This window comes from Balaenoptera physalus (assembly GCF_965194825.1).
Source record: "Balaenoptera physalus genome assembly, chromosome: 6".
NCBI classification, from domain to species: domain Eukaryota; kingdom Metazoa; phylum Chordata; class Mammalia; order Artiodactyla; family Balaenopteridae; genus Balaenoptera; species Balaenoptera physalus.
In genome coordinates this window covers 34078597-34091378 of record NC_138885.1, presented here as the reverse complement: position 1 = coordinate 34091378, position 12782 = coordinate 34078597, and the positions used below count along the sequence as shown (strand labels likewise).

Sequence of the window (12782 nt, the reverse complement as noted above, 5' to 3'; positions counted from 1 at the left end):
ATCTCATTTAACATTAATTACCTCTTTAAAGACCCTGTCTCCAAATACAGCCACATTTTGAGGTTCTGTGGGTTAGGACTTCAATACATAGATTTGGGGCGGGGCGGGGGGACACAATTTAGCCCATAACACATATCTAGTAGTTGTGTTATTTTTATTATGTCAGGCTTCATCCATTTGAGCTGAGAGGTATGGCTTAAAGGCCCTCTTGCTCAAGTGTGTTTTTCCTCAATCAACCTGCCACAATTCTGCCATTAGCAATTTATTCTCTTAAAGCTTTCCTTTCTCTCCTGAGACTTTGCTTTAATACTGCTAAGAGGCCAGGCTGGGATGAGAGTGAGATGTGCCACAGCTCATTTACACATATTACTTGATAGGCTAGCCTGGTCAATCATTTCTCAAAGCCATGAGAAAATAGGACGTAAGAGACACAGATTTTGAAGAAAAAGAGGTAGACGCCCAAGTTTGTGGCAGCCTGAGCAACTAGCCCCCAGGGGAACAGGCAGTGAACAAAGGGAAGGAAAGACAATTTGTCTACTAGCCCTTTGCCTGGCTTGGTGATCAGGAGCACCTCTATAATTGTGCTAGCAGCTATTTCTTCCAACACGCTTACCAGTGATTTTGCAACACTGGGACTAGGTAAGTCTCAGAATTGGTGGGTATTGAATTACTGAATCAAGTAAGTTCACTGGTGTTGAATAACAATAAACACATAGAAGTAAGCTCTGCCTTGGCAACTGACTTCATAGATAACTTGATAGGGAGTTACCTGCTTTGGGCACCGTGTGTCCACTTGAAATGGGGCTTCCTAAATCTAGCAAAATGATACACTATGCTCATGCAACTGAATAGTTGACCACACTGGGTTTTCTTCTTGATTTTACATACTAAGTCATTGTTTATGATTAATATTTTGGCTTTTGCTTATTCATTCTCTAACACTTATTGCTATTTTCCTCAGTTGGTAATAAAATTATCCTTCTGTCTTCCCAAATCATTTCTAAAAATAGACTTTTTCGATGAACTCAGGCCAGCTGTTTCCCTTGCACCACTGCTATATTTACCAAACAAAAATGTTAAACAAACTCCCTCAGTAAATAACTGAGCATTCACTAAATTCTTTCAGAGCTGTGTTCTTTTTATATTAAAATATATCACTACTGTTCATAGGTATTCTCATATTAGTTTGCAAGGCTAATAGTGGAAATTATTAAAGGCCTTAAATTGACCTTTCAATGTACTGACATCCAAAATTAAGATAATGCCCATCAATTATACTAACACAGAGCAAAAGAGAGACATGGCATCACAGTCAGAATCACCTAATTTGTTAGCAGTGATGGCCATGTATCCCTGCAGGGATGCGGGCCTGCTCTATGCAGTTGGTTTTTCCACTGCACTGATACCATTTGCAGGAAATGTTAAGGACTGTGGCTGCAATGCAGGCGGAATCCCACAATATACACGGCAGCTCAAGGCACATATACTTCCAGGGACACTTAAAGATGACCAAAAGCCAGAGGATATTGTGTGAAAATCAGAGCGTACTTGGATAAGCAACACTGTTGTTTTTATAAAAATATATAAATTCCACTGCCACATTTCCCCAGTGTCTCCATTTCCACACACCTGATTTTCCTAGATTGCATTCCTCCTCCACAGCGCAGGGACCTCAGCTCATTGTGGATTTTGCATGGAGACCAGTGTTCTGCAACCCAGGAATACTGATTGCACTCACTGTAACACGGGACTGCCTCGTGTACCTGTCAAGAACAGGAAAGGAAAAGAAAATTATGCAGCACTATCCGAGTTATGGAAAAAGAGCCTATCTTTTAGTAAAGTCGGCTGAACAGAACCCAAGAACTATACTCTGGCCCCAATAGCCAAATTGCCTCCCCGAAAAGCAAGATATATTTGGCTTCTCTGAAATTACTGACTTACCTAAAGAAACATACAGGGGAAATCAACTAGAATATGATGGCATGCCTTTGCAGAGGAGAACAAAGGACAGTCGTTACCTACCGCCAAGAACAGGAATTCTGTTACCTTTTCATTTCCTCAAAGAGCTCACACAGCATCTATTAAGATGGTCCAGCTCTCAATTATATGGTATACTGTATTCTCAGATGTACTTTACAATGTCAATTGACACAAATAGAGGTAAAGCAAATTTACTCTTGAATATAAGGTTCTTAGAATGCAAAAGGAAAGTGGTATTATTTGCACCAGGAATTTCTTTTTATGTCCCCAAATGATCAATGCTAATAGGCAAATCATTTAGCCTTCTGGGCATTGTGGCTTTATATGAATTTAGCGATGTGTAGGATGTTTTCAGAGCATAGCTAAAACACACAGACACACACATACACAAGACAAACACACATGTTAGAGGCTGTGCATGATTACTGACTGTGAATATATATAGATTTATAGTAGAAACAATAAATACAGTCCATGAATTCTTAGGTTACTTCCTATGCATTTATTTGTGATGATTTTCTCCTGAAATTTTATACCATTGGGTGGTCAATTGAGTTTGCCTCTTCAAGACTGAATTTAAAAGGCATTACTCCTCAATAGTGAACACAGCGTTCTCCCTTGGTAAGAAAAGAAATTGTTGTGTCATATGATATGTTACTCTAGATCACAAAGATGGCTCTAGTGTAGCACGCTGATGAGTAGTGATTCAACCTATTACCAAAATAGTTAACTAGTGCTTTTCCTTTTAAGCAAGAACTTAAGCCCCATGCCTTCCCTCCCCTTGCCTTTCCAGTTCCATAAAGTTGTAAATGATGACTAGGCTGTGCTATCCAAACAGAACCATTACTTGCAAGTTTCCACTAAATGCAAGGGAAAGCACTATGTAATGGGATAACCAGAAAACAGGATTGCAGCACTGTCAGCTTGTGAGATGGAAATCAGATGAGAAAAGGTTATTGGCGAGACTACATCTTAGGAATCACAAATAATGTCAGAAACTATTTTTAACTGTGGGGTTCGATTTGGCTCTCTCATGTAGAGCATACAACAGTAAGCGAAACCACAAAGTGCAAAATATGTGAGGGCAAAATGAAAGGAGATAGGAAAATAGAAGTGGAAATGGGTGTGAGAAAAGGAAGGAATTAAGTAATAAAAGAATCACATTTCATGCTGTGAATGCTGACAAGAATGGAATGAAAGGGTCGGAAGCAGTGCCTACATTAGAATAAGGAAGTAATAACTTGGAAAGGAAAAATGTCTGCCCCCTAAAACTCATAGAGGTAAGAGAAAAAAATCTATAAAAATGAAAAGATGTGACCCAAATCTAAGAGACACCAGGGAACTAAGCTGATGACAGTTGAGGGTTTAGCTGACCCAGCTTCACCATGGAAATTAAGCTTTCACTGAATTTACAGGTTTGTTCTATAAACTCTTCAATATGTATCAGACAATTTAAAGAAAGCTTTTTGGCTTTCTTATGAGATATAAGAAAGTCTGCTAAAGCACTTTGCACAAATGGGGGAGATGAAGAAATTAATTAGAAAAGTAATTTTTCCCACAGCTCATGCATGAATCTGGGAGCAAATGGATAGGATAGACTCTGAGATGTATCTATTTTCCTAAAGCTCTCAATACTAAGCAGAGCTTACACTTTCACCCTCCCTCCCGTATAAAGCCCCAAGGTCAGATAGAAAATGAAAAACTGTTTAGTTGCATGTACCTTTGATATACACATTTGAACACCCGGTCATGTATTGGTTTACTGTTTTTATTCTCTATGCTCCAGTGATCTACATCTGTAGCAGAGTCGCTAACCTCATCGCCAAGCTATTGGAAGGCAGGGAGCAGGTCTGTGTAGGGAGATGTTGACCCACCTTCTTGAATAATGGTGTAAAAACGGGACCTCTTGAAGAAGATTCTCCATCACATGGATTTACCTGATTTTTTCCCCAATGTGTCTGCCATTTTAATATTGCTTATACTGTCACTTCTGGCTGACAAATCCCTACCTTCATTCAAAGTCCAAGTGAATCCCACCACTTCCACAAGGCCTTTCCTATGACTCCAGTTGGCATGTCTTTGGTACTCAGTGAGAGTTTCAATTTTAAGCAGATCTGTAGCCAGGTTATAATGTCAGGTGCCATGTGCAAGGCTGGGCCAGTGGTGGCAACTAGGGCCACACTGTGTGGAGCTTGGGGAGCAAACACATTCAATGAAGTCATCACCTTGACTCCTCTCTATGTGTCTCCTATTCTCTCATCTACTTGAGCTTTTTTTCTAACTTTAGTCTTAATGTCTCCTTTGTACTGTAAATCATACTGAAAGAATATGCCAAGAGAAACACAATTTGAACCCTCTACTCATAAATACGCTTCTGGTTTTAACCAAAGTCAGACCCGGACTATCAGTGTCTGTTTATATGACTACCTGAACAAAACTTGTGAGTCTTAGGAAGGCAGGGACTATGCTTCTATGATGTCTGCACTTTGTAAAACATTCGGAGGAGGGGGTGATGCCCCATCAGTATTTGTTGAATTGAAACTAATTTTTGAAGGGGCACAGATTGCTAAATGACCCTCACTTAATTTTCTAGAGAAAACAGGCTCATAAATGGAATGTATAAGGGGTGTTTTACAAAGCTCAAAGGACAATAAGAGGGAACAAAAATGAAATCCTTTTCTTTCCATTATGGGGCTTTGCTGAAGAATAGCCATCATTACATTAGCAAAAGGTGCTGCCTGATGATTTTTCTTATGGGAAAGAAAGGCTGTCCCTAAAGAATTGTGAGAGCTGTTTGTTTAGAGACCTTGTTCATTAGGCAAGGAATCTTACCTAGAGGATCAAAAACACCCACAAGAGGCAAAAAGGCAGCAGGCCTTCAAGAACAAAAATTTACTACCCAGATGCCCAATTTCTTCTCATGTCAGTCCTTTATGTTCTGGCTATTTCATATTGCTATTCGGTTGGTGCTTATTATAGTTTCATAATGGAAATGTGTTAAAGCATGGACTTTATCAGGGAATCATGCGGAAATGTTCTGAAGGAGAGAAATGAGCCATGGGAAAGTTAAATGAAAATCATTTCTAAATGGCACAAACTAGGAAGAAAATAACAGGGTTTAACAGGGCCACCGATGCTAAGAAATGCCACTGAAAAATCTAAATCCTCTGAGAGAAGTAACATTTCATTCTCCTGGTAATGAGTCCTATTTATTACTTCTTTATTGGGGAATTGTGTTTTTTAAAAGATGTTTTTAACATCTTTATTGGAGTATAATTGCTTTACAATGGTGTGTTAGTTTCTGCTTTATAACAAAGTGAATCAGCTATACATATACATATCTATCCCCATATCTCCTCCCTCTTGCGTCTCCCTCCCACCTGTCTAGGTGGTCACAAAGCACTGAGCTGATCTCCTTGTGCTATGCAGCTGCTTCCCACTAGCTATCTATTTATCTATTTTACACTTGGTAGTATATATAAGTCCATGCCACTCTCTCACTTCGTCCCATCTTACCCTTCCCCCTCCCCTCAATGTCCTCAAGTCCATTCTCTACATCTGCGTCTTTATTCCTGTCTTGCTCCTAGGTTCTTCAGAACCATTTTTTTTTAGATTCCATATATATGTGTTAGCATATGGTATTTGTTTTTCTCTTTCTGACTTACTTCACTCTGTATGACAGACTCTAGGTCCATCCACCTCACCACAAATAACTCAATTTCCTTTCTTTTTATGGCTGAGTAATATTCCATTGTATATATGTGCCAAATCTTCTTTATCCATTCATCTGTCGATGGACACTTAGGTTGCTTCCATGTCCTGGCTATTGTAAATAGAGCTGCAATGAACATTGTGGTACATGACTCTTTTTGAATTATGGTTTTCTTAGGGTATATGCCCAGTAGTGGGATTGCTGGGTCATATGGTAGTTCTATTTTTCGTTTTTTAAGGAACCTCCATACTGTTCTCCATAGTGGCTGTATCAATTTACATTCAACAACAGAGCAAGAGGGTTCCCTTTTCTCCATACACTTTCCAGCATTTATTGTTCATAGATTTTTTTGATGATGGCCATTCTGACTGGTGTGAGGTGATACCTCATTGTAGTTTTGATTTGCAAAAGCTTTTAAGTTTCATTAGGTCCCATTTGTTTATTTTTGTTTTTATTTTCATTTCTCTAGGAGGTGGGTCAAAAAGAATCTTGCTGTGATTTATGTCATAGAGTGTTCTACCTATGTTTTCCTCTAAGAGTTTCATAATGTCTGGCTTTACATTTAGTTCTTTAATCCATTTTGAGTTTATTTTTGTGTATGGTGTTAGGGAGTGTTCTAATTTCATTCTTCATGCCTGTGCCCATGGCAGACATTACTAGTCACATATATTGTTCTTTTTCAGCGTGTTTTCCTACACTAAAGGCCAGGCAGCCACTACCAATGGATTGCAGTACGTGTGTGCAATCCTGATCGATGTATATTAGAGAGAGTGGGCAGCTGGACCAGCAAGACATCCCTATGACACCAGATGGGGGAAGGGGTGTATTGCTACAGACCCAAGGAAATAAAATTTTATAACATCAACTTAGGTTTCCACACCTTCCAAGAGAAATTAAGGAAACACTTCCATTTACCATTGCAACAAAAACAATAAAATACATAGGAATAAATCTACCTAAGGAGACAAAAGACCTGTATGCAGAAAACTGTAAGACACTGATGAAAGAAATTAAAGATGATACAGACAGATGGAGAGATATACCATGTTCTTGGATTGGAAGAAACAACATTGTGAAAATGACTATACTACCCAAAGCAATCTACAGATTCAATGCAATCCCTATCAAACTACCAATGGCATTCTTCACAGAAATAGAACAAAAAATTTTACAATTTGTATGGAAACACAAAAGACCCCGAATAGCCAAAGCAATCTTGAGAAAGAAAAATAGAGCTGGAGGAATCAGGCTCCCTGACTTCAGATTAAACTACAAAGCTCCAGTAATCAAGACAGTATGGTACTGGCACAAAGACAGAAATATAGATCAATGGAACAGGATAGAAAGCCCAGAGATAAACCCATGCACATATGGTCACCTTATTTTTGATAAAGGAGGGAACTGTGTTTTTATAATTTTGTAGTTCCAGAGTCATATCATAAACTCATTCATTTAGTCAGTCTTTTAATATTTATTTAATAAGCCTTTGCTCACTGTAAGTGATCAATTTAATTAAGGACTGTTTTCTGAAATTACTCTCCACCTATGGACTGACTGGTATAAACTTGGAAGCAGGGTCTCATTGGGGTTCAGCAGGTATCATTATTGTACATCAGAGTCTTAGGGTTCAAGGGCTCAAATAAAGCAAATAATCCAACAACAACCACAATTAAAAAAAAAAAAAGAAAGAAAGGAGAAGTCATGGCCTCCAATTTTCTATAGAATAAATTTTTGCTCCAGTGAAGCTGCCAGTCAAGACCCAGATAGAAAACTTCAGGCTTGAGACCTCCATGCTGGGCACTGTGCTACTTGGAACTTGAACATGAGTTCAAAGGTCCAATTGGGACTAGAGATTCCTGCAAGTCAGAGCCAGGGTCTGTCCCATTGGAATGTGAGAGGAAATGGTCTCTAGGAGTGGTAAGATCCGTAAAGCACTACAGGCTTCCTTCTCCCGCAAAAGGTTGTGAGTTCTCAGCCAAATTGCACAAATTTGCCTCTGATTAGGTCTACGATTCTCATCCCTTAATTCAAAGAACTTCCCTGCTAGTCCTTTTCTGCTGGTCTATACTTTCTTCTTCTTCCAGGGCTTACACTTTCCTTTCAGAAGGGTCCTCTAGGCTACACCTTCTTTCAACTTACCAAATTCTGTCCCTTTTCTTATTCAATTAGCCGTGAAGTTATGCTCTCCTCCATTACGACTTGTCTGACTGGCTGGAAATTATCACATTTACACAAATAATCTTTTGGTTCCATTTTTGTTCATCATGCATTTATAATTTGTTTGTGTACAATGTAGTGTGTATATGCAATGCTAAAAAGTTCAGTCCTAATGCAACTGCAGCCGCATGCTTTACAATGAGCCCATCCATCACTAGTCCTTGGTCATCAATGGTAACACAATAACACTCTGTGGATCTTTATGGCTTATAAAAGACATTCCATGTCTTAGGTCTTGATCAGCACAATCATTTGAGTTAGAAAATGTTGGTGTGATCCCTATTTATGGGTAAAAATAACTGAAATTTGAAGAAGCTAAGTTAGTCATTTATGGCTTATAAATGACGAGGCTGGTGCTCAAACTGAGATTATTTGAGAATCCCACCCTGGTGATGCCAAGAGTTCACAGGCTCTGTCTGTTTAGCTTGTACAAGCACATCACCATGCTTCGAGAGCCAGTCAATATCTTTTCAATGATGAAGATAATGCTAACATTTATAAATTACTGAAAAAGGAAAACCAAGAGCTGAATATTCAAAGATGTCTACATCGTAAATGATGCATATTACTTTATGTAGAAAATAATATTGCCTAGGCAATTCATTCCTAGTGTTTGGGTATGGAATCTCTTTTCACAATTTCAAAAATCCAAAAAAATGTCTCAGAAAACTTGCAAATTTAAAGCAAGATTAGGCCTGTGTCTTTTGAATGGTTGCAACTCTTTGTGTGAAGATGATGGGTTAAAACAATATTCCACGAATGGTTTTAAATTGGTATCTGTGGGAAAATCATTATGCCTGTCATTTTGTGCTATGAGTTGCTCAGAAGGGCAGCACTTGGAGTCAGGATTTTCTGGAGATCTGGAGTCTGGTGATCCATAATATAGGGTGTGGGTAACTGTCAGTTTTAGCCCAGACGTTCAAGTCTGAGGCCCTGGCTAACCTCCTCTTCCCAGATGTTTTCCCACTACCTCCTTAGCTTCCTGAGAATTCTCTGAGCTTACCATCATCCCTGGTATGTAAGATTCACCACTGGTTTTATTTATTTTTGATTTATTTATTTTATTTTTTTTTAGCTGCGTTGGGCCTTTGTTGCAGTGAGCAGGGGCTTCTCATTGTGGTGGCTTCTCTTGTTGCAGAGCATGGGCTCTAGGCACATGGGCTTTAGTAGTTGTGGCACACAGGCTCAGTAGTTGTGGCTTGCGGGCTCTAGAGTGCAGGCTCAGTAGTTGTGGCGCACGGGCTTAGTTGCTCCGCGGCATGTAGGATCTTCCCGGACCAGGGCTCGAACCCGTGTTCCCTGAATTGGCAGGCAGATTCTCAACCACTGCGCTACCTGGGAAGCCCTCACCGTTGGTTTTAAACATGCATTATATATTTTCTTTTCAATTTTGATGTTAAAAAAATCTAAAAATGAACTTAATAATGCTGAATGAGTTTTATTTGCAAGATTTATTGACGAATAAAGTGTTGAACTTTAAAGCCAATGGGAAGTTTATTAAAATAATGACCATGCTAGTTTCATTCCCTATCTCCTAAGAATAGTGGTTTCCAAGCTTGCAGACCTGGAGAACTGTCACATTGTTGCAAGGGGCCCGTGAAAGCATTCTCGTTCCAAACCTTGTCTGTAGTCTCAATGAATAACATAATCTCATAAATGTTAGTCCCATCACTTGTCAAATGAAGGCAGGGAATGTGATTTTAAAGTTTTAATTTCATTTGAAGGAACTGCTGAATTTGAAATCACTCATTAGGAATTTTCTCAACCCAGGCTGACTAAGAGCACAAGGTCCTAGTGTCACACACTCAGGGAACCACTGCCTTTACATGTAAAGAAGAGAATAAATTGAAAAGGAGGCTATGCCCTACATTGTTTATATTTTGATAAAAGATGTTATACAGAGCAGCCCTCTTTCTAAAAGTGAATATTGAAATAAAATTTTCCTGAGAAGTTCTAACCTCCAGATTCTTTACTTTTTATTTTCCAGTGGTCTGTAACACTTAACCCCTTCCCTCTGGTCTGAATATCACTGCTGGCCTTTTAAGCACAGGGTCCTCATTATCAAGACCAACACCCATGCACAGCTAGACTGTCTCTACCATCCACATAGTCTTATTTTCCTCCCCCCATGGCAGGGGGCAGAGGGATGGGAGGTGGGAGAGCTGGGTACTGAGATTGAGTAAATGTGGCCTCAAGCCATGCATGTACTTCTTCCCCTTCCCCATGTTTCATTCCCATTCAAGGATGTCACACACGGGCCACCCATTACAGAGGGTATTTAAAAGAGGAGAACCACAAAGCCCTCATCCAAAAGGCCATGGTTAAACTCAGTAATCTGTGCTGATGTAATGTAGATTATTTATAATGGTGAATAAGCAGAAATGCCTTAGTTTTTTTTAATGCATAGCATTATATTTCCCCTTTGGCAGATTTACATTTCTTATTTGTGACATTTAAGCAACTATATAAATAAACCATGGTCTTAAGGTGGACTACGTGGTAAGGGACATCAGCAACAAAAGTTGTCGTTGCGCAGATCCCATGAAGCACAGGATATTCTACAGTAAAGTGTGTGTGCGCTCACACACGAGCACTAAGCAGAATCCCTCTGTGCCTGGTATGTGATACAGAACTGGCGGAGCATACTAACACAGGCAACCTGGGGCAAGCTGAACTATAAAGCCCGCTCTCTGTACCACAGCAGTGTAAACAATCATAAGCAACAGAATGAGAGAGGGAAACTCACTCCAGAGTCTGGATTGCCTTCTCCAGTCCCCTGGGAGGTGCTGCCCGCTGCCATGCTGTGATATGAGAGCAGACGGAATTTTGTAGATTGCTCGCAGTATATCAGGGACTACTGTCACGGTACCCCTTTGGATTTTCATAGAACAGACTGCAGTTATCAGTCAAGCTGAAGTGGAAAAAAAAACCCAAAAAAACCCAAAAGCAATCCCATGCCAGCTATGATCGATACTTCCAGAAAACTTTGGAAGAGCTGAACACGTAACCCTTCAGAAAAGAGGTTATGGATGAATCTTGAGGATATTATGCAAAATAAGCCAATCGCATAAGGATAAATACTGTATGAATATACATATATGAGGTATATCAGATAGTCAAACTCACTGAAGCAAAGAATAGGATGGTGGTTGTCAGGGGCCGCAGGGAGGGAAAAACAGGGAATTGCTAATCAATGGGCATAAAATTTCACATGAAAAGTTCTGGAGATCTGCTGTACAGTACTGCCTATGGATAACAATACTGTATTATACACTTAAAATCTGTTAAGGGGGTAGGGCTATCTTATGTTGCGTGTTCTTACCAGCATAAAATTAAAAACAGTTACATGTCTCAGAGAGGGCTGGATTGCACCATGGAAACCTGACCAGTGAAAGAACCTTTCTGCCCTTAGCATCTATAAGATGCTGTCTAGGGGTCTAGTGCACAGATTAGATAGATAGAGAGACAGATACAGACAAAGTAAGTCTGGGTCCAGAATATGACCACCAGAAGTCAGGTGAGAAAGGAAAACTTTCTTCCTCTGTTGCAATAACAAAAGAAAGTCTGAAACAGAGACTATTTTGGCTTCTGGCAGGTAACAAAAGTTTTTACAAGTTATAGGTATAAGGCAGTGCTAAAGCAGAGATTAGCAGATCTCAGTTCTCACAAACAGATGCCCAAAGGATAAGTCAGAAAGGTATATGGTATTGTTTGAGGTTTATGAAGAAAGGGAGGAGAAGGGATTTAAGCCCGAGGCTTGCAACTCATTATGTTAAGTGTCCAACACAAGTGAAGGCTTTGGGGAAAACCGTTACCTTCCTTTGCTGGGAAAGAGTCTTGTATAGTTCTCACTCATTCTCAGTAGTTGAGAGCATCACGCTATCCTTACTCTGGGATACAGGCAACTGTCTCTGCACTCGAATGTAAGAAGCCTATTGGAGCATGCCTAGGAAATCAATGTAATTTGAGTTATAAAAAATGTATTTGTGTAAAGAAGCAGTATGATCTAAGTTGCACATTCCTTAGGCAAAGAAATCCTATGTTTGCGTGGCTGAACTATCAGATACAAGTGGACAAGGATGGGTTGTCCTAGTTGGGATTAATCTACTATGACCTACTTCAGATGAGAGATTTGTCAATCAGGCAAACAAACAAACCAAAATCTACATCTAATTCTCATAAACTATACACAAGGCCCTGATACATACAGGATGAAGCTTGAAGACTGCAGCCATCTGGGGTAAGAAAATAGGAAATCTGATGAGGTAGAATTTAATTGGTAGATAATGGGCGTGCGCCACTAAAACTTCTGAGATTTATATCAAGAGAGATATTCCAAATGAAGTTTGGGACACGTAAGTCATCTTAAATGTGAGGAAGATGAGATGGGAATGTGTGAGAGAACTGAGAAAGGTGAAGTGGTCCCAATATGAGGTTACGGTTATGAAAAAATAATCATTATATCTACTATTTTCACAAAGCTTCCAACATAACAGGGAAGAAGAGATACCAAGATTTGGTGGTGAAAATGAAGGAGACAAGTAAAATCTTAATGCTACTTTTTGAACTCATTTAAGATTAGTATATTCTAGAACCTAGTGACGCATTAAAATTTCCTCTTTTTTACCAACAGAATTGGAAGAAAGAAGACAAGGCATCAGCTTCCCCAGTGCCCTGAATTCCAGGGGGTATTGCTAATGAGCAGAGCGGCAGAAACTTGGATGTTTGCCAAGAAAACTTCTTCATAATACTTTTATCATCTTATTTCATCTTATCTTGGCTTAGTTAGGCTAAATCGGAGACCACGTGTGACCTGAAAAGCAATCTAGTCTTTGGGAGGTTTGCTCAGTACTTCCCAATATTCACAGTAGGC

At 39.5% G+C, this 12782-nt stretch overlaps 1 protein-coding gene across 4 annotated transcripts in view; it reads right to left on the bottom strand.

The window, feature by feature from the left end:
- THSD7B (thrombospondin type 1 domain containing 7B) overlaps positions 1-12782 on the bottom strand; it is a 1195438-nt gene that overhangs the window by 97082 nt on the left and 1085574 nt on the right. For all 4 annotated transcript variants that reach the window (XM_082464904.1, XM_082464907.1, XM_082464905.1 and 1 more), the window contains one exon: positions 1630-1763. In XM_082464904.1, coding sequence (XP_082321030.1) covers positions 1630-1763 — 134 coding nt within the window. The remainder of the gene's footprint in view (positions 1-1629; positions 1764-12782) is intronic.